At 44.6% G+C, this 21,023-nt stretch overlaps 1 protein-coding gene across 2 annotated transcripts in view; it reads right to left on the bottom strand.

Annotated features, from left to right (window-relative positions):
• The window catches only part of SLC7A14 (solute carrier family 7 member 14), a 63,041-nt gene that overhangs the window by 10,981 nt on the left and 31,037 nt on the right, over nucleotides 1-21,023 (bottom strand). For both annotated transcript variants that reach the window (XM_084638892.1, XM_084638891.1), the window contains exons 3-5: nucleotides 8,117-8,353; nucleotides 4,448-4,665; nucleotides 732-878 (exon numbers count right to left, since the gene is read on the bottom strand). In XM_084638892.1, the coding sequence (XP_084495018.1) occupies nucleotides 732-878; nucleotides 4,448-4,665; nucleotides 8,117-8,353 (602 nt within the window). The remainder of the gene's footprint in view (nucleotides 1-731; nucleotides 879-4,447; nucleotides 4,666-8,116; nucleotides 8,354-21,023) is intronic.

Raw genomic sequence — 21,023 nt, 5'->3', positions numbered from 1 at the left:
TGGCCTTCACTGCAGAACAATTATCCAAATGAAAAATAAATGAAGGGACTTGGCTGGTAACTGCCATGATTAAGGAAAGAGGATAGCCTGGTGGCCTTTGGATAGGTTTTAGGTAAACCAGTTAGAACAATATTTTCCCCCTATGACTCACTCAGTTTTGTTCCATTACCCTGAAGACAGATGTGTGTTTATTTGGATGCCGAGAAGCAGAACAATGCTTCTGCCATTTCTATGCTTGCCACCCACACCCGTTACTGCCTATGATCTATGGTCTATGCTGCCTTGGGCAGTGTCCCAAATTTGTAGCAGTGGAAGTGGTTCCTCTTCCAAAGATGCAGCTTGGGAAATGTGTCCTGCATCTCTGGTGCTCTTCTTTGTTTTGCTGCAGTCTTACACACTGAGCTCCCCTTTGTATCGGATGATGTAGATTATGCATGGGGAAAAGACAGGCTGTCACATGCTGTCACATGCTCCATGTAGCTGGCACAGGAAATGGGATCCCCATCAGAATGAAACTATCTGAATCCTCCGCCTGGAAACAACAGCTTGGGAGGTCAAAGGGCAGCCACAGAAAGACATTGATATAGTCAGACACATCCACAGCTGATGTAGTCATGCACATCCACCAGAGAAGGAAACATTTGTTACATGATCTCACTGGCACGTTATCTCACTAAAGAAAGCAGCACAGAAGCCACAGTAGAGAAACGTTGTATGTATTTGGTACTTACAGATACATATGCTGTCAGGCACGTGACCAATGAAGCCGTGATAGCATAGGGAATGGAGGTGTTGGGACTCTTAGCTTCTTCTCCGGTGGTGGCGATTATGTCAAAGCCAATGAAGGCATAGAAACAAGTAGCTGCGCCTTTTAGCACCTGCACAAATAATTGATTTAATCAGACACATGAAGGAAAACTGGTAGAATGAGAGATGCCTCCTTGTATTCCCCTCCCCGCCCCCATCAAGGGCTGGAGGATCCACTGTACTTTTACATAGGGGTGAGGACAGAAGGGTCACCAGGGCCATGGAGGCCTCCAGTAGCAGCCATGGAGAAGTTCCATTACCAACCCAGTGGCCTAAAGGGAGGCTTTCCCTTAATACTTCCTCCTACAGAGTTTCCCAGCGCCGAGCCGAATTATTCCTGCTGGGGAGTGGATTTTGGCTTCTGTGAGAACATTGAAATTAGTGCCTATTGGACCAAATCCTACCCCCCTTTAACGTGAGTGGAAGTCAATAAGCCTATGTAAAGCAAGGCAGATGTGGCTCAGAGCGTATCTAAGTTTTCAAACACGGATGCTTAAGCTAAGGAACCCGGTTCCATTTCAACTGGACTTTTGGACACTTAAAGGCTGATCTGAGTGCCCAAACTGAGCCTTCTAATTTGGGGCCTGCACCTGGGAGAACCAAGAATCCAATAATTTAATCTAGTGCTTCTCTTTCAACATGCAGCTTGAACATCATGCCATACAATGAAATATCTAGAAATAAAAGAGCATTCAATAAAATTAAAACAAAAAAGTTAAACCAAGGCTAGGAGAGCTACTGGATTTGAGAGTACTCAGATTGTTCTCCACCCTTTGAGGCAGGAGGCCCTGTGCTGTTTGCAGGCTGGTGGGGTTTGGGTTTTCACTAAAAGAGAGTCATCTGCAACTGACTAACGCTTGACACAGATCTGTAGTTATGCAGCCCCTGAATCTATTGACAGATCCTGACAGTGACAGATGAGACAATTAACCAGTTTTATATAGTCACTTGCTTTCATGCTATTAGAATCCAAATCTGATTAAATTAATAGGGATTTGTAACATTCTCACACAGTACATATTAGCAAACTTTTTAATGTGACAGCAAAATGTGCTGATGGACCAGAATAGATGTAATCAGATGTGTGGAGCTTTCAAAATAACTTCTGTTTTGTATGGAAACTGCAGCTGGGCTAGCAGCACCCACTGGGAACCCTTGGATGAAGAATTATTTTTACTGTTAAAATATTTTGTGTTTATTTTCTTTAAATATACAATATTATCAAATCAAGGAAACAAACACTGAAGCTTGTTGAAACATTGCAAGCTTGTGCAATGGCTGAAAATTACAAATAAATGGCGAGTTGTGATTCAAATGGAGAGCAACTCTTTATTTAAATACAGACATGGAAAGAATTTGCCTTGGCTTTCTGTAAGGTATTTTATGCAAGACTGACAAAAAAGGTAATGATTTTAAAGTGTTGGTATCTCAGATAGACACAAGAAGCGGGTTAGTTTGCAATGTCTATTTATCTATCTATCTATCTAGCAGTGCACTAGAGGGTAAAATTCACCTCTCTGCAGAGGGCCTCTGCACCACTTAAGCCTCATTTAAATCCTATTTTAAAGGACTTAACTGGCCTCATTGAGGCCTCATTGTGGCCCTCTGCACAAGAGTGAATTTCACCCTAAACACAGAGACTGCATGATTATTTTTACAAAATCTAAATTGGGGGCTCAAATTTAAGCTGATCCAAAACCCATTTAATGGGAAGGTTCCCATTGACTTCAATGGGCTTAGATGAAGCCCCTTATCCCTTTAAATTCTGTACTTTTGCCTTGAGTCTTTCATAGGTTTGAATACAAGAGAAATGGCTGTTTTTTCTGTTTCTCTTTGTTTATTGTTCCTAATATGTGGTGTAAAAAGGCCAAGCAGCTTCAAAAGATAAATGTAATATATGCTCTCAAGGGGACTTCTTTCTTCTCTTTAGGTTTTATCTAGCAGAAAATATTGATTTATTTAAGAGAAGAGGGAGGAAAAACATCAGACAGCCCAGGATCCTCTCTGATAACCAAGAATCTTGGTTTACTTTACTTTCTTGCTTATTTTTCTGTACAAAACCTTATGGAGTTGAGCAGTGTAAATCTGAGAAATTATCTTGGCCTTAGTCCAGCTGAGATATTTTCAGTCTCTGCTCATCCTTGGATAAAAAACAGTTCAAGTAGGCTGAAAAAGCCAAATCTGTCCAAATTCTCAGTAAGCTGTGAGCTAACATCCATAAAATAAGAACTGGCAGGTGGCATTATGAAGTGCACAAAACAAACAGCTTAGAACATTTTTACTAAAGACCAACCAAAACAAATATCAGTATGTTTCCCCCTCTTTATAGAAACTGCACTAGCCCTCCCTTAACTCCTTTTCTATCCATGGCTACTGTATTTTGGAATAACATTATAACAACATATCACTTCAAATGGCTGGCTCTCGAGCTTAGAGTTATGAAAAAGTTCTAAGCTGATTCTGATGGAGTGGGGGAAGACTGGACCACAAGTGACTTTTTCAAAGACAGGCAAAGGTTGTCATTTGGGATTTGGTTATGCAGATACAAAGAGGGTTTGGATCTAGATCCCAATATAGACCAACTCACCACATTCAGCTGGGAGAGAGCAGGGCTTCAGTAAAACACCTTGGGTAAAAGGTTCAAAAGCACTTAAGTCACTTGGATCCTGATTTCCATTGGAAAAAAAATCAATGGGATTTTGGTTCCTAAACCACTTAGGCACTTTGGAAACTCTTACTCTTCAGTTTATTGCTGTCAGTCTAGCAGTTTGAGGTGGGTCAGGGTTTGGTCTCTGGATCAGAGCTGGGACCTGGATTCTGTATGGTTTGGACTCCCACGGTTTGAGGGGGTTTGGAAGAATGGTCCCCGTTTTGGCTCATCTTTTTAATCTTTTTGAAAGTCCTTCAGTTATTGCCCTGTAAATCTGTCTCTGGGAGTTCAGTATACAGCAGTGCTGGCCCTCCCTTTAGAGAGCTCAGACAGCTCCCTCCCCACCACTGACCAGACTTCCCCTCTTTCTCAGATGTACCCACAGTGCACAGAAACTACCTCAGCTGCTCCTATTTACCTGTGCTCTACCCCCTCTGACTGTGGTGGCCCTCCCCAGACTCCCCAGTTTATCAGGCCTTGTGACCTCTCTCCATGGCCCAAGGAGCTAGGAGATGAAACCAAAGTGGTGCTTTCTAAGAAGGAAGCAGGGGAGGGGAGGGTGGCTAAAGACTTCTGTTGTTACATAGTCTGAGGAGCAATATGGGCCAGTGACTAGAGCCCTGGACTAGTTGTCAGAACACCTGGGTTCTGTTCCCAGTTCTGCCACTGACCTGATGTGTGTGACGTTGGGCAAGTTGTTTCACCTCAGTTTCCTCTCCCAGCTTTTGTCTGTTATATTTTGTTAGTGCCAGCTCAGAAGAGCTGATAGTCTACCCTGGGGCTCTGATCTAGACTACACTGGGGCTCTGATCTCAGTTGGGGCCTCAATGTGCTATGTAATACAAATAAATAATGATGACCTGCTAGCACAGCAGATGGGAATTGGAGTGGTGTGGCTTATATGGTGCGGGCACTATATGACCAGCTAGGATGCTTCAGTTGAAGGCCACTGATGACCATAGCATACCAGATTGTGTGTAAGACACTTACCCCAGACCATCCAAATGGCAAGAACTGCCCTTCAGACCAGTTGTCGCCATTGACAAAGAAAAGCCCAGCGATCATGATAAAGATCCACACTACCAGATTAATTGCATTGAGCATGTTGTTAAATCCCACAGAGTTCTTCACCCCCATGGCCACAATGATGGTTACAATGACAGCAATAACCAGAGCAAGAAGATCTGGATATGATTCCTCTCCATTCCCTGGACAAACAAAACAAAATACATGTGTAACTTTTCACGCACAGTGAGAGAGAGAGAGAGAGACAGCGAGGACCTCAGGAAAATCCCCTCCCCTGCCTTCTGGATTCTGGAGCAATATAAAAATGTGTAGAGCTGCTCTGATCCTAATGCAAAGGATTAACGGTTATCAGTAATTAATGTGCAGCAGCACCTCGGCTTACATTAGCTACGATACGTTTCAAAGGCGTTCACCCCCAAGCTTATAAAATGATTACTAGCTAGGGTCAGGAAGACATTTACACCATTTCATAGAATGGCACAACAACCAGGTGTCTTGCCGTGTTTTAGAACCTTCCTGGGAAGCATTTTGTAAGAACCAGGATACTGGCCTATTGGTTTCTTCTAAGTACAGCATTTCCCAGTGCTTTCAGTCATGTGTCAAATTGTTTACTGTGAATGGATTACCATTTTTCATTCAGGATAAAGGACACACCTCCATTCCTTGCCCTGGAGTCAAAGGGAATTGTGGGTGAGCAAAGAACGAAAGTTCAGATCCTAAACTGTATGACCATGCCTCCATTTTCCAAAATCACCTAGTCATCCACTCTGCGAGCCTCCAATTAAAAATGAATCAAACATTAATTTTGTATGAAACATTTATCAGAACTGTGATCTATTGCTACTCATTAGCATCTGCCACAGAGTAGTACTGGGTCTGCTAGACAAATAGCGAAATCACTGAAATTAACAAGCAGTTACTAGATTTTTGTGCTCCAGGCAGCTGGTCGGTCCCTGTAGAAGGAAATCTAGAAGGTGATGATTAAAAATGGCTCTGCAGCATGGTTCCTGTCTGCGGAAGCCAGGTTGCTGAATCCCTGAACCCTGAAAGCCCTCCACTGGCTTCACAGACTGCCATCTGCGTCTGGTGAGTCACTCGGCATTGATGATAACAGGGGAATGTAAAATTAAATAGCATAATGTATATATTATGATTTAGCTTTAAGACTGCCATTGGCTGGGTGCTCAGAAGTGTTTGTTTTCATTACCTTACAGATGCAGCCCATCTGATTAACCAGGAATTGGGGTTTGGAGCAGTTGCTTTGATTGCCAGTCTACTAACACTGCATCTGTGTATGCACTTTCTCACCTGCTGCTGTACTAGATTGGAAGTACACTGCTTCAGTTAGCAGTTATCTTCATCAACGTGTGTGTACGTGTGATAGGCACCCCCCTGAAACCATGTAGTGTTCTTATACCACAGTAATCAGAGAGAACTTTAGCAAATGCAGAGAATAAAACACAGGTTGTTTTCCATCTGATGGGTATAAATTAGAGATGGGCTTAGATAGAAGCCCCAAACCTGTTTCCCGCCCAAATTGCAGGGAAGTTCCACTCCAGATGCAGTTCCCAGCTTCACCTCTTGAGCCTGTCTCTAAGACAAGCTGAACTAGAACCCTGGATTGGAACAAGCCAAGCTTTGAGACTGTTTGCATTTAGAGCAAAACATGCTGCTTCAAACCCATTGCTAGTACCAATAAAATGATTTATTCTGGCCCCCTGACTGCATCAAAGAATGCTCCCTCCTGCCAACGAATGTTTTCCAATTGTGTCACCAGATGGAGAACTCCTCAGGGGTGAGTGAGCCAGGCTACGAATTCCATCACTAGCGCAGGGCAAAGCAGCCTACAAAATGCTGTGGAAAGAGTGGAACGGTGAGCACTGCAAACATCAGCTGTTGATCAAACGGGGCAGTGAGAAGGATCCAGGATGAGTGGCACTTGGATCACGTGTTGTGTATTTCAGTGGGTGTGATCATGAGAGTGCAGCACTGTGCCTGCTTGTGGGTCAAGAGGACCTTTGCTATAGTCAGCCTGAGCCTGTGGATCATGTTCCCTGGAGGCACCTTCCTCAGTTTATCCAACTCTTCTTGTAATCTTTAGCATTCAGGGAGTTTTGGAGCTGGAATCACTAGCGACCCCAGGGCATTTGCAAACACCAGACTCTTTTGAGAGGATCCCGGACTGTTTGGCTTTTTAAATACTGTCTCCACTTTTACACTGTGTTTTGTGACTTTTTAAACTGCCCTGTGTCTGAGCAGCATCCCATGTATATCAGCAGGAGAGAGTCACTGTGTGAATGAAGGGATTAGCAGCAGTATTTTGACATAGTCACTTACAAAGGTCTTTAACTCCTGGATTAAGGTTCCTCCATCATGAGCCAGTGAAGAAACAACAGGCTCCCACTTCCACCTGTTTATCTGCATTAATCAGTAAGGGTCTGATCTTGCAAAGTGCAGATTTCAGTGGAAGTTGAGGGAGCTCAGCACCTTGTAGGATTAGGCCTTAGGTGAGGAGGGAACACTCACCAGGATTGGTTGGCCGTTTCAGACATTCCCTCCTGAAAACCCACCTGTCACAAGACAATCTCAAAACCAGGCCAGGATGAGGCATGGGACAATGTCAGGGTCAGGCCCAGGCCCAGGTTCCATCTGTGCCTGGTTTTTCTCCTAGGTGACTCTATGCTACAGCAAGGCCTGATGGGAAGGGTGAGACAGAATAAAAGACAAGCCCTCCTTCCTGGTGTAAAGAGGGAATGGGACTTGGGTGGCTCCCCCGTACTTAGGGCCTGGTGGTCCCCTGCTAATAGGAAGGTGAGGAGAGTCAAGGGAAGGACAGCAGTGGGGTAAGGAAGCTCTCCAAGGCTGGTGACCTGGCCAGTGCTGGTGTCATTCCCTGCTGAGAAGAACTGGGAAGGGAGTCCAGGAAAGATGCTAAGAAGGTCCAGGGTGAGGTAGGGAAAGTTGGATGGAGGAAGCACTGGGAATTGTGAGCAGGGCAGTTTGGAGCGGACAGGCAGTTTGCATGGCACAGGGTCACAGGGCCTGAGTCTGGAGTAGTAGAGAGCCTGGGCTCCCTTACAGTGCCCTTGGGGTGATGGGAAGCCCCTGAAATGAAGGGAAAGGATTCAGAGAGAAGTCATGGCCTTGTGAGAATAAAGGATGGGTCAGCCCCTGGTACAAGAGGAGAAAGTGATGCCTGTAATCAAGGAACAGGACTTGCAGGTCGCACAGACCCTAGGCAGAGGGCTGCTGCCCAAGGAGGGGGAGGGACTTGTTTTGGGCAGCTATTAACTGGGCTTTCTTTTGAAAGACTTGTGCTTTAGCTATGGTGCCAAAAGCCCAAAAAATAGCCAGAGGACGGCTCCCTCTAGAGGAGAGAACCAGAACCACAGAAGGAGGGGACCTTGGGCATGGCAGCACACCTGATGTCAGAAAGGTAAGCTGCCACCTCACTCCAACTCTATTGGGATGCCCGCAAGTAACTACAATAGCAAGACTGCCATTGACAGAGGTAATAGTGAACAGAGCATGCGATCCTTGTCTGATTTCCAAGGAGGTTCCAGTTGCCTTTTAGGTCCCGATTAACACACGTAACTACACATTACATGACAAGAGTATTAGTCTAATTCTTACCCAGTCCATTTAATGTTCCAACGCTGTCAACCATCCAGCGGCTGATGGTGTGATTTGCCAGGGAGTCAAACATGCTGCTCAGGGCACTTGCGCCAGCTGCTGTGCCAATCAGGTACTCCAGGATCAGGTTCCAGCCAATGAAGAAGGCCACAAACTCCCCAACGGTCACATAGCTGTAGGTGTAGGCAGAGCCTGTGGTTTTCGGGACACGCACTCCGAACTCAGCATAACAAACACCTGTTCAGAAAGCACAAATGGCCATGAGAAAATACAGAGTGCTGGACAAGAAGAAAGAAGTTAACTATGGGCTGGGCTGTGCCCAGCCCTTACATGGGTATTCAGTGTAGGGTGGGGAGGGAAATGAGCATAGCCTGCGTAAAGACCGTGGGCGCAGTTATCGTCCCTCTGTTCTGCGGAGTGCAGGGACTACTCCTTCCCTAATCCCCTCTGGTGCAGAAAGGAGTAGGAAGGAGGTTGGGCCACAGCTTCTGGCCTGCAGAGCAGGAACATGCTTAGCATGTTCTGGGCACTCTCACACGCTACTAATATAACAGAAATAATCCTCCTAGGCAGCTCAGTCTGGCCTCTGAAAGGGTTAGGTGCAATTTTGTGTGCATACTCTCAGCAGGCTTTAAGGCCAGAAGGGACCAGCCAGTCTGACCTGCTCCGAACACAGGCCAGAGATCTCCACCCAGCTCCTCATGATCTCAGGGGCACATGAATTTGGATTGGGGTGGGCAAAGCAGGAGGCTGGCTAGCAGCTGAACACCTGCAAATGCAATCTGTGCGTACATATCCCGCATATGTGTGCATGCCAAACGTGTCCTATCTGAGAGAGTGTGGCAACTCCTGGGAGCTCAGAACTGAGTCCATCCATAAGTGCTGCTGGTAAACACACAGCATGGAGGGTCAGGGTCTTAGGCTGGCTCCCGAGACAGATAAATATTTCCACGCATGTTATTCAACCAGGCAAAATTAGATTTAAAAAAAAAGCGAAGAAATCCAGTGGTAACCATCTGCTTCTCCCTTTAACTGTGGGCTACAATAGCTCTGAGAGCTGGGTAGTAATTTACTATGCTGTCTATTGCTTGTATTGAGAATGAGTATCTGGGATAAAGGTCCGAGGAACAGTCGTCAACCCCTACCATCTGCGAGGAGCTGAAAGAGGATATGGAAAGTCAGACGTTTGCCAAGCCCAGGTCTTGGCTGCTGCTGTTAGAGTAATAATAGCCTTAGGCTTTTTAAATCAGATGCTTCTCATGCAGCTTTGGATATAACAGGGATCAGTCAGTCAACCATTTCTTGCTGTGTCTCAAGAGGACTAATAATTATGTTGTGAATAAGGGAGAGATGAGGCGGGGAAGAGGGCAGTGGGAGCGACTGAGCAAGTCATGCTAGAACTGCATGACTGTGTATTCCCGTTATTTATTGCGTGATGACGGAGTGCTAGCCCTGTAAAAAACTGGCAGAGGACATGGTCCCTGCCAGGAGCTTCCAGTCTAAGGGCCTGATACTCAGAAGTGCTGAGCACCTCAGACCTGATGACGTCAATAGAGCTGGGCTCCCTTCTAAGCAGCTGTGACTCCCTTTGTGCTTGTTTATGAGCATCAGTAAAAGACAATGAGTGAGAACAAGGAACCATTTTACTCACTTTCCATGCAGCTCATGTGGTGATGGATCTGGAACTGCAGGGGCAGGCTCTTTAAGAGAGTCCTTGCTCTTGCCGCAACTATCTCTATTCAGTCAGGATGGTGTAACAGAGGCAAGGAAAGTCTTTGTCTCCAAGGGGTGTAAGCATTTTTAGTTAAAAATCCATTTTCCATTTTTTTTTAAAAAAAGGGGAGGGGGAGGGAAATTCAATGGAAAATTTTCAGCCAGCCCTAATAAACAGTTCAAAACACCATCAGCAAACCCATAACTCCTCCACAAGCACATTACACATGCTGCCAGACCTTGGTCACATGGTATTCTACCAAAGACTATGATGCTCTGAGGCTTGTGGAGGGTTGTTCTTCAGTTCCTCTAATGTGGGTAAGATATTACTGACATGCTGCACTTTATGTGCAGCAGCCCGGCTGTTAATTGTGGGCTATCTCAGATGAGCCATGTACCATGCCAAAGAAAACAGAGGTTTAAAGACCAGCTGCCTTGTAACCCAGGAATGGGAAGTGCTATATAAAAGCACTTCCCATTCCTGGGTTACAAGGCAGCTTTATATATATCTAAAGCGGCTCAGTGGTGTCTTTGCATGAACCGTATGACAGTGTAGTCGTTTTGGTGGAGATAGAATTCTCCCTTCTTCCTCATCCAGCCCCAAACCATGTGGATTCTACCTTCCCCCCAAAAGTCTTATTCCTAGACTCTATTTCCTAAGTTCTTTTCTGTATATTACTAACCTTAGCAATATACTGCAATGCTACCAGTACCTGTGGGCCTTAAATGTGTACACAAATACTAGTCAAGCTAACCGGTGTCCTGTTTGTGCACGAGGGCAGAAATGGTTTATTTGTATTTCTTACAGGCCTTTACCACCATGGTACTGGAGGTGCCCTGTGTACGGTTAAACAGAGACCAAGGCCTTAGACAGATCAATATTCCATGAGAACCAGCATCCCCTTCAGAAGGAGGAAGAGGAATGCCATTGCCAGCAGGCTAGGTGAGAGGGGAGGCAGATTCAGAAATTATGAAAAAGCCTGGACAAAGCAGTGTACTTTATGGTTCTGTCTGCAAGTGGCCAGGTTTGGGCTCAGATCAGTTTCTGAAGGGAGCAAATTCCAGAGAAGAGGGCTTGCTGCTGAGGATGCCCTAGGCCCATCCGAACAAACACAGGTTGAGTGGCGGTCTCTGACATTTAGGGCTTTGTAGACGGTGACCAGAACCTTGAATATCGATGGAGGGGTTTAACTGTCAGCCACCAATGGAACTCTGAGCACAGACATCCCCCTCAAATACATGTACAGGCAGACACAGAGGGTGCATGTGTGTCCTCTATGGCAGCAGATTACTGGGGCTATCACCGATTCAGTGCTATTCTCTCTCTGTTACGATGGGCAAGCTGTTATTAACTCTTGCTGCCAGAACCTTACTGCTGCAGAACATACTTCCAACTCAACTGTTTTATTCCACCGTTTACTATTTCATAAGTAGTTACATGCCCTTGGCCAAACACTGGCCAGGCTGTCTGTCACAGGGTACTCTTGGTAGCACCGGGGGCACTGAAGAGGTTGCAGTACTGGGAAGACTGTAAGCTTGAGTGAAATTAATTGACCAGTTTCTCTTGGCATTGCTGACACCTGGGTGGTAGTTGCTGGGCTAATGAGACAAGTGACTCAGTAATTGGGAGAATATATAACGGGGAGGAACAGGCAGTAAAGGGGGATATTCCGAGGAAAGAAAGTCATGTGGTGGGTCCCTCTTGTGCTGTACTCTGTGCTAAGTCCTGCTGGGAAACTAAGGATTAAAGGTACCTATAGTTGAAAAGATACAGTGTGCTTGTGACAGGCTAGGCAGGGCTGCTCAGTGGATAGCTGATGAGATAGTGTTGTATTTGGGCACCTGCTAAAGACCCCAGCCACTGGAAAGTCAGCAGGGAGACAGAGGCTGGGATTTTCAAATATGCATAAGAGAGTTAGGAGCACAAGTCTTATTTCATTGACATGCAGGCTCTCTTGAGAATACCACCCAGCAGTTTCTGCTTCCTGTCTGAGTTTTCTCCAAGCCTGCAGAAAGGCCAGGCCAAAGAGCACTCTGTAGTGGGAGCCAGGGGGAGAGGCTGAGATTAGGGGGCATGGTGTATGACCTTGCGTATGCCCAGGACCTGGCAATAACCACTGTGTGCTGCACACCCAGGCAGGCAATTATTCCTATTGAGCAAGAATCTGCCCAGGCTGGAGCTGAGTGTGAGAGGAGTGTACAATAATGCTGCTTTTGCAGGGTTGTGTTCTATTGTGCTTCATGCTAGAATGAAAGATAGTTGCTAATGGTTCTGAGATTGCTTAAGTATCCCAAGGTGAATTTTGTCAGGCCCTCCTGAGTTGAATACATCTAACGTCTCTAATAATATTCTTTAACCTGTTCTTTCCCTGCTTTCGCTTGTTCCTTCCCCCTTACTAATATTATCATTTTACCCTGTCTGCCTTTGTTTCCCACCCACCCCCATCTGTTATATCTAATTTGACTGTCAGCCCTTCTGGGTAGGGACTGTCTGTGTTTATACAGTGCCTAACACAAATGGGTCCCAATCTCACCTGGGCCTTCTAATGCTCTACTACAACTAATAGTAATAACTAGACCCTGAATAGGGTATTTGCATGAGTGTTCTTCAGGTCTGACAAAACTGCAGTTAAGATCAGTGAACAAAGGTCTCCAAAGTGCACCAAAGTTACACCCACTGGAAAAAAAAATCCACAGACCAGAATCTGGTGGATTGCCTGTCTGAAGGATTGACCTCTGTAGTCCTGAGAATGCCTAAAGTGGCTGGATGATGATTGGTGGGAACTCTCTTCAGCATCTTCCCAAAGTGTCTAGACCCAAGGACACAACTTATTTATTTTTTTATTTGTACTACTGTTCTGCCCTCTGTTTAATGGGAGTGCCATGGTTGTGTCAAGGGCCAGGGTCAGACTCCAGTGCAGTGGGGACCTTTTCCAGTGATCAGAAGGGATTTTCCTGCACTTTACAACTTCCCCCAAAGTAATTTGTACCAACTTAACATTTGAGCATGACTTTATTTCTGTTTAGCATGAACTTTCCTGCATAGACCTTGCCAGGTGTGCAGCTGCTTACAGCAGTGATTCATTTGAAAGAAATCTCTTGGAAGGAATGCTTTATCACTTTCATCCATCACCTCCATGAATGGAAACAGGGCTACCTCCATATAGGGTCATAGCATTTAAAATCCAGAAAGGCACAGCTGCTGGAACGAGGGGTTCTGGGAGTGCTCCTGCACCCCCTGGCTTGGAGTGGTTTCCATCATCTACAAGACTTGCAGTTTGGTTCAATGGCTTTCAGCACTCCCACTATACAAATTGTTACAGCACCACAGCAGAAAGGACAACTGGATCTAGCTGGGCCTCTGATATATCACAGGCCATTAAATACAGTACTACCCCTGCACGCAGCCTCTCAACCAGAATTTTAGAGCAAAACATTACAGCTGTCAGGAGATTAAACTATTGTGTGCCACAGGCAGAGAACAGGAGGGACGAAACTGCGTCACCGCCTGAGGCCTCTACAGTGCCAGGGAGCTGAACAGGTTTTGGCGAAGGCCAGTTGCGTAAAGGGGCATGTGGAATTGTTGGCCAATCAAGTACAAGTAGTCTGATCTTCATAAGGGATGAATTTCCAAGTCCGCCCCACTAAAACAGCTCCCCACATTCTGCATATCCAATGACAGCCCAATCCTGCAAGCCCTCAGTTCAAACACTTCTTGTTGACTAGAATTGGCGTTCTGAGAGCTTATATGGTCAGGCCCCAGTGCCCATCCAAATTACACAGAATCATTTTAGAGCTTTCCCGTATCTCTTTAATGTCACAGCTGTGAAATGATACTGCTGGCTCTGGAAGGTTACACAAGAGTGGTAGGGCCTGGGGGCATTTTGTCTGACCTGGTGCTGAGACGGCTGGAATGCCTTTGCTGGCATGGGAGAACCACTGCTAAAACCAGAGGTCAACACCTTTCACAGGAAGGAAGTTACCCTTTGTGTCCATAGCCCAAAAGCTAGTACAGATGGGAACACTGTCTTCCCTGAGGGCAGCTTGGCTTCACTCCCACTGTGAGCATTAGGAGCCAGTGGCCATTGTGAAAGAGGACAGTTTTGTTTTCCACAGAAGAACATTATCTGTTAACAGAGGCTGAGGAACAATAAGCTTTCAGTTATGAAAAATAACTGACAAATGGCCATTAATCACAAAAAGCAAAAAATCTTCAAATGTAGCCAATGTAGGAGACTTCAGTGAGCTTTCACATATTCTTCAAGCTTCCCATATTATTGTTACATTAAGATAACTGAGGACCAAAAAGAGAGAGACCTGAAACATGGTGCTGAACTTTGTAAAGAACTCATTTAAAATTTGTAACTCTAATTAACAGATTTACTTTTAAATTCTTAGAACATTCATTCTGTACTTAGAGTAAGTGTTGTAATTTTAGGAGGGATATGCTGTATTCTTCATATTTAACAAACCAAGTTGTTGCTTTAAGTGTAAAATTCACCCCCCCTTAATTGTGTAACTGCCACCTGTGCTTTCATAATAATTGTAGTACCATGTTTTACTTGAGCAGTTTAACAAGTAAAACATGATGTATAGCCATTATTGAGCATTGTGTAGGAAAAGGTATTTAATGTTTTACCAGAAATTACTTTTCTTTGCAAATTCAAAACAGTGTTTTGTTTTTAATCAGTTTGGGATCTGAAATGAATTTGTAATTTTATAAAGCCAAAGCTCTTATAATATGTGCAGCTTTTAAACATTCAGTGTGAACAGAAAACTCTTGAATCTTTAAGTTAAATGCAAGGCACTTGTTCTTGCTATTGGCGTTCTTGTATGTTTCATATGCTTTTTAACTTGAATAGATAATAGTGCTTTTGAAAATGACACTTGGTTTTTCTGAAATGCAGGCCAAGTTGCAAGAACGAGAAACCCTAATCATCCATCCACATATAAAAAGTCATTATTCAAAGCTGATTAAAAATGCATGCAATCTGCAAATGTAAGACATTAACAGATTACTACATGCCTGAAAGGTTTATGAAACAGATGAGTTAATGGGGCAGGTATTCTGTTTTGCTCTTTGATGGCTTTAAAAATCATAATCCTTCTTTGAGGTAAGCCAATGAAAAGACAACATTCAAGGAAGATTGTGCCAGTATGAGTATGTATCAATAGGAGTGATGACTTCTTAAGATGACTAGATTTGAGGTTTCAATTATTCCACTAGAGTTGCCATATGGAATGATGAGAGATTCTTCTATGCATTAGTTGTAGGCATCATAGATATACTGCCATTCATAAATACCCCCCCACACACACACAACTCATTGATTTCAGTGGGAGCAGGACTGGACCTATATTTATAGTATATGATCTAGCGGATAAGGTACTGGAGTGGGATACAAGATCTGGCTTTGCCACTGGCTTTCTCGGTGATCTTAGGAAATTACTTCACCGCTCTGTGCTTCAGTTTCTCTGCATAAAATGAGGCACATGATATATTTACCACCTTTATATGGGGCTCTGAAACCAGTGGAGGAAAAGAATTAACTTTCTATTCTGATTTTGTGCCTCTACCTTCTACTGGATAGAATTGGAACTGATCAAGCATGTATCAAAAGCCCGAGGCTGCCCTCTGGCTTGAGAGGTAGAATCCTGTGCATTGAAGCAGAAGGGTCTGAGATCTAACTCTGGTGTGCAGCAGACTGGAAATGTCAAAGTCCTGATTGGGTTCATACAGAATGTCAGCTCTAGTAGGTGGATGAGGCAGCATTAGTGTGATCTGTTGGCTATTGCCAACCGCAAGAGATCAAAAAACATGAGTCAGGCCCCCTAAAGTCATGATTTAGCCCAAAGAATCAAGAATTTTTGTAAAGATCATACTTTTGGTCATTTGATTAGATTTTTTTAACCCCCCCCCCCATCCTCAGCATCTGTGTGACAATTAGTATTGCAGCATGGTCCCCTCTCCCTTTGTAGGCTGGGTGTGGCAGTTCTAGGGGCTCTTCATCCCCCTCTGCCCCATCCCAGGTAGATGTGGGAGTGGGGAGGAGCAGCTGAGCTGTCCTGCTCCTCAGAGGAGGGGCAGGAGCAGAGCTGCACTGGGCTCTCTGCTCCTTCCCCCTGTGAGAATGGTGAGCGAAGGGGAGCTGTCTGCTGGCTTCCAGCAAGGCTGAACTTATGAGATGCTCCATGCCCATCGCAGTCATCGCCAGAAGAGCTCCAGCAATCTCTGAAACCCTGTTACTCATGGAAAAAATCACAACAGTTGGTAATACTGTGTGTCACCCGACGCACAGATGGGCGTCGGTAGCCAAGTGGCTCATATGTTTGACCATATCTGAAATATATGAAAAATGATGGGGACCCCAATATGTGCATGACTCCAAACACACTCTTCTTGCCACTTGAATGTAGGGTGTGAGCACTGGCAGTTCCAGAGGAAGTGGAACTAGTGCCCAGGGGAACCTTTGGAGTGGGGGGAACCAATTAAAATCTGCTGTGCTCCAGAAGAGGCTGCCTGCAATGGCTGATGTTTAAGGAGTGGCCTGACTGGGGACCATCTAATAAAATGGTTTCTAATAAGCTTCTTAAGAGAAGTGCTGTGCAAAAGTCCTTAACACCCACATCTGTTCTTTCCACTAGGAAAGAGCAACTATAAAAAACGTGCTCCTCTACAGGTTGTCCTGCCCCCCTTCCACTGATGCCATGGGAGACGATGTGTCGGTAGGCTTTCCTGCTGGCTCCCTCAGCAGATGGAGTGGGTGGGTTGGCCAACTCCAGAAGATCTTGGCAGGAAAGGATTCAAGCCATAGGCAACCCAGAAGACAGCAACAGGTAAGCGAAAGTCTCTGGGGCTTGGCGAGAAGATCAGGAGGGGAAGAAACGGATGAGGAAGTGAAATCGGGGGATGTCATCAGGTTTGTTAGGAATTATTGGGGTTCTTATCCCTCTAAGTCTCCCTCCCTGCTAAATCTCCCAGTGACTGTAAAGAGCTGAGAAGTCAAGTGACCCAAACATGCTACTTCAGCTTTGCAAAATCTATTGCAGGCAGAAGTGTTTTACATAGGAGCTGGGTCTGCCAGTTAAACATTGTGCAGTGTTGTTCTTCCCCCAATGTAAATCAAGAGTAACACTTCTGAAGCTAGTTGAATTACACTGGTGCAAAAATGGTGTATAAGAAGATTGGTTCCCCAACTTCCCCTAGTAGTGTTCTCTCATTGCACAGGAGGTCATGAAAGTTGTGTTTAGAAGCATTCTATCAGGACAACTTAAGCCGAACACTTCAGTTTTGTAAAATCCGGGTCTCATAACCTAATTTCTACAAATACATTAATGATTTTTTCAGTTTGTTTTTTTATTGTACTTAACCTAGACATTGCAACATCTTTCTAATGCAGGAGAGCCAGAAAGTGAAACTGACTAGAAACAAAAATCCTTTTAGATCATGTGTTCCATAAATATACTCAACGAGAGGATCACTTATGCCCCAGTCTTCCAGACAGTTGCCATATGGTTAACTTTACTTGCATTAATAGCCCCACTGAATTCAATAGGACTCTTAAAACTGATTCCCAAGTGTAAGCATTGGCAGGATTGGAGCCTTGTTGTTTGGCTTTTTGTAAATCAAAACAAAATTACTCTGTTACTAAAATAAAAACTGCTCTTTGCAAAACACCTCCCTGAAATCAACCTAGTATCTCCATTAGATGCTGTTTCCCTTCTCATTGCTAAACAAGGTTCTGAGGGTTCCCAGTACTGGTGGATTAAAGACTTTCCACAAATCCAATTATTTTGCTCCTAAGCCATTTTGTGTACGTGGCAGGAATACAGTACTTTGTTTAGTGACATAGGAAACATTCATGCAGACAAAGCCTTACTCCAAATTTGTAAATGCTCCAAATGTTTGCAAACAGAAGACACAGTACATCTCCCTGCAATATTTCTTTGAATTCTGAATTACATTTTTTTCCAATGGGGAGTGATTGCTGGCTTTCTACAGAAAACCAACTCACAAAACAACTGGTTGGGAGAACAATCTTTTTCACAGAAGACCATTTTTCTTCCAGACATTTTTTCTTTTCCCCTTGAATCTCAGCTGCAGCTTGTAATTAGTATAACAATCATTACACTGGTATAATTATATGGTTACTAATATTATTCAGGAGCAAATAAATACAGCTGAGTGGTTCTGGTTTTCAGCAGACAGGCTATTTAAATAAATTGTATAGCTTTATTTTAAACCTCCATTCTTTGACTTCTTGTTTGGGCTAAACCTTACATGAGGCAGCCATCAGCTTCACATTGAGCATCAGAGGTACCTGGCCTTGCAGTAAACAGTGGCTCAGGATGGATCTGAGTGCCTTGAGTAAGAGATAGCATCCTGCTTTGAGATGTTGAGGACAGGATGTGTCTGGCACAGGTGACTTCCTGCTTTTCAGCACAGAATGGCTCAGGGATGGGCTGTCTCAGGACTCAGCTAAGATGCTATCCTGCTTCTGAGTTGGAGCTGTTTGACACACTGCTTCTGTTGCTAGCAATTCCATGTGGCTGCTGGAAACAAACACGTGTTTAGCTGGCTTGTGGGCTAGACAAGTAGATGATGCTCATGGATCCTGCTGCCTTTGAAATGTGTCCGCCTTCCTTGCTTTGATATGGGGGATGGCCTGAGTCAAACAGTCATTCAGATCTAAGCACTCTGAAGAAGTCACCAGATAGCATCCTCAACCTGAAGAATGTCAGGGGATTTACTGTACAGCTTCCTGGGTGGTTGGGATATGTTTATAAGCTATAAGTGAGGACATAGGGATAGCCACTCATCATGACTTACAAGGCACATGATTTACAAGGGGAGGCTGAGGGAACTGGGGTTATTTAGTCTGCAGAAGAGAAGAGTGAGGGAGGATTTGATAGCAGCCTTCAACTACCTGAAGGAGGTTCCAAAGAGGATGGAGCTCGGCTGTTCTCCGTGGTGGCAGATGACAGAACAAGGAGCAATGGTCTCAAGTTGCAGTGGGGGAGGTCTAGGTTGGATATTAAGAAACACTATTTCACTAGGAGCATGGTGAAGCACTGGAATGGGTTACCTAGGAAGGTGGTGGAATCTCCATCCTTAGCGGTTTTTAAGGCCCAGCTTGACAAAGCCTTGGCTGGGATGATTTAGTTGGTGTCGGTCCCACTTTGAGCAGGCGGTTGGACTAGATGACCTCCTGAGGTCTCTTCCAACCCTAATATTCTATGATCAGCTATCCCACCACTCTGCATGACAAAAGATGCATCATAACTGAGACTTACCTGATTTTAAGTGGTATGGATGCTGAGAGCTGAATGCTCAAAAGGAATTAGGCTCCTAATTTCTATTTAAAGTTCAGAACCTTGCTTATTAGAAGGTGGTAGCCTCTGTTGGCGCTAGTTAAGGGGTGTGTGCACACACTTTCTGGTGGTGTCCATACTAGCGGATTTTATATACACATGAATCCCGTGGAACCTATTACTGGTTCAGCAGATCCCATGTTAACATTGGTGAGAGCCCTAGGAGTAGAAGAGGTTCCTGGCTTCCATGAGACAGTGGCAAAAAATCTACACCCTGTGTATACACCAGTATTTATCTGGTTGCTGACCTCAGTGCAACTGCACTATTGCTGCTGATGGCTGTGATGTGAGCACTAATTTTTCCAGTGTACAGAAAGCCTAAGACAAACTCGTTAGCTCTGAGGCCAGGCGCTGACTACTTTTGATATGAAGAAAGCGATGTTTTGGACAGTGCTGGACATGTGAACGCTTTTAGAACTTCTGCTTTTGCTCACCTGACAGTTACTCCTCTTGACAAATGGGAAGACCAGCCACAGACACTCATGGTTCAGTATGAATTTATTGCCAGCAGCGATGGAGAAAGCACTGAAGTATTTATGCTACCATATTTGTTTTGTAATTGGTATGTCTTTTAGCAAGCAAGTGCAATCCTGGTACATATGGCTGGCTAAACACTTAAATCCTGCTGTAAGGATCCATTCGAGCAACTCCTAACTTACTCCTATCCAAATGGTCACTGCACTCTGATTCCCAAGAGGGAACTCTATAAATAAGAAATGCATCAAAGAGATCTCCATCCTGCAAAGACAGGACAAGTGTTGCTAGGCATATTAATACCAATGCAGATCCGTCAGATAACTGGCTCTAACAGCTGCAGGTAAAGCATGATACAGCCTAAGTGGCACTTGGAAGTATGAAACTCTTCCTTACTTCTGAATGCAGCAGAGTACCCAGCTGTGTTGAGCCAACACTGGCTGTTAGAAGTCTTTGCATGATGCAACTTTATGATGGGTTTGCTTTTATGGGGGTATTGGGTAGGAACCTGCATAGTGGAGGAAAGACTTTAATATGGCACAGTGACTGCAGATACAATTAAATCTCACTCAGTTTTTTAAAAACTAAGGCCTTAAAAAACGAAACAAAAATACCCCAATTATTCTCCAAGTGCAACTGAACTCTGAGCTAAATTCTACTCTCCCTTATATTCTCCACTCAAGTTCACAGGAGTTACACCAGTGTAACAGAGAGAAGTTTCACCCTACATTGTAAGGTGTTCCTAGAACCACCAGAGAGGAATAACAGACCTGGGTTCCGGCTTCTTAGCATCATTAGAACCAAGTTCTACTCTGTCCCTCTGGTTTAAATCCACAGTAACACAGGTGGTGATACATTTACTTCTAATGTACACTCCAGTCAGTGTGGGGTCGTCTTTTGTGGGGTCGTCTTTTGTATAAGCAAAAGGCTGAACCATTTGCTCTAGCAGGCTTTGCAAACTAAGGGGTTGTCTACACTAGGGATTGTTGCACAAGTGCCGCTGCGCTAATATAGATGCCTAGTGTAGGTGCGCTGCATTGATGAAAAATAGGCCTTGCAGGGGTGCGATTTATTTTAGTGAGGGAGAACCTGCACCTTTTGTCGCAGGACTGGCTTGTAACTTGAGTTACTGTTGGTTATAGGAAGCCATTTAGCATCTGTTGGAAACAAATACACTCAAAACCCAGCAGGGAGCAGCCTGCTGACTAGAGGATGAAATACTAGAATCATAGAATTTCATTGCTGAGCCAGCTGATCCACTTCACTAGCACATACCATATTTGGGAAGTGCCTTGAGGTCCCTGGATAATACTGCTCTATATGGGCAAAATATTACTATTATTTATCT

The sequence above is a fragment of the Lepidochelys olivacea genome, assembly GCF_965140295.1.
Source record: "Lepidochelys olivacea isolate rLepOli2 genome assembly, chromosome: 9".
Taxonomy (NCBI): Eukaryota; Metazoa; Chordata; order Testudines; family Cheloniidae; genus Lepidochelys; species Lepidochelys olivacea.
This window is presented reverse-complemented; position numbering and strand designations above follow the sequence as displayed.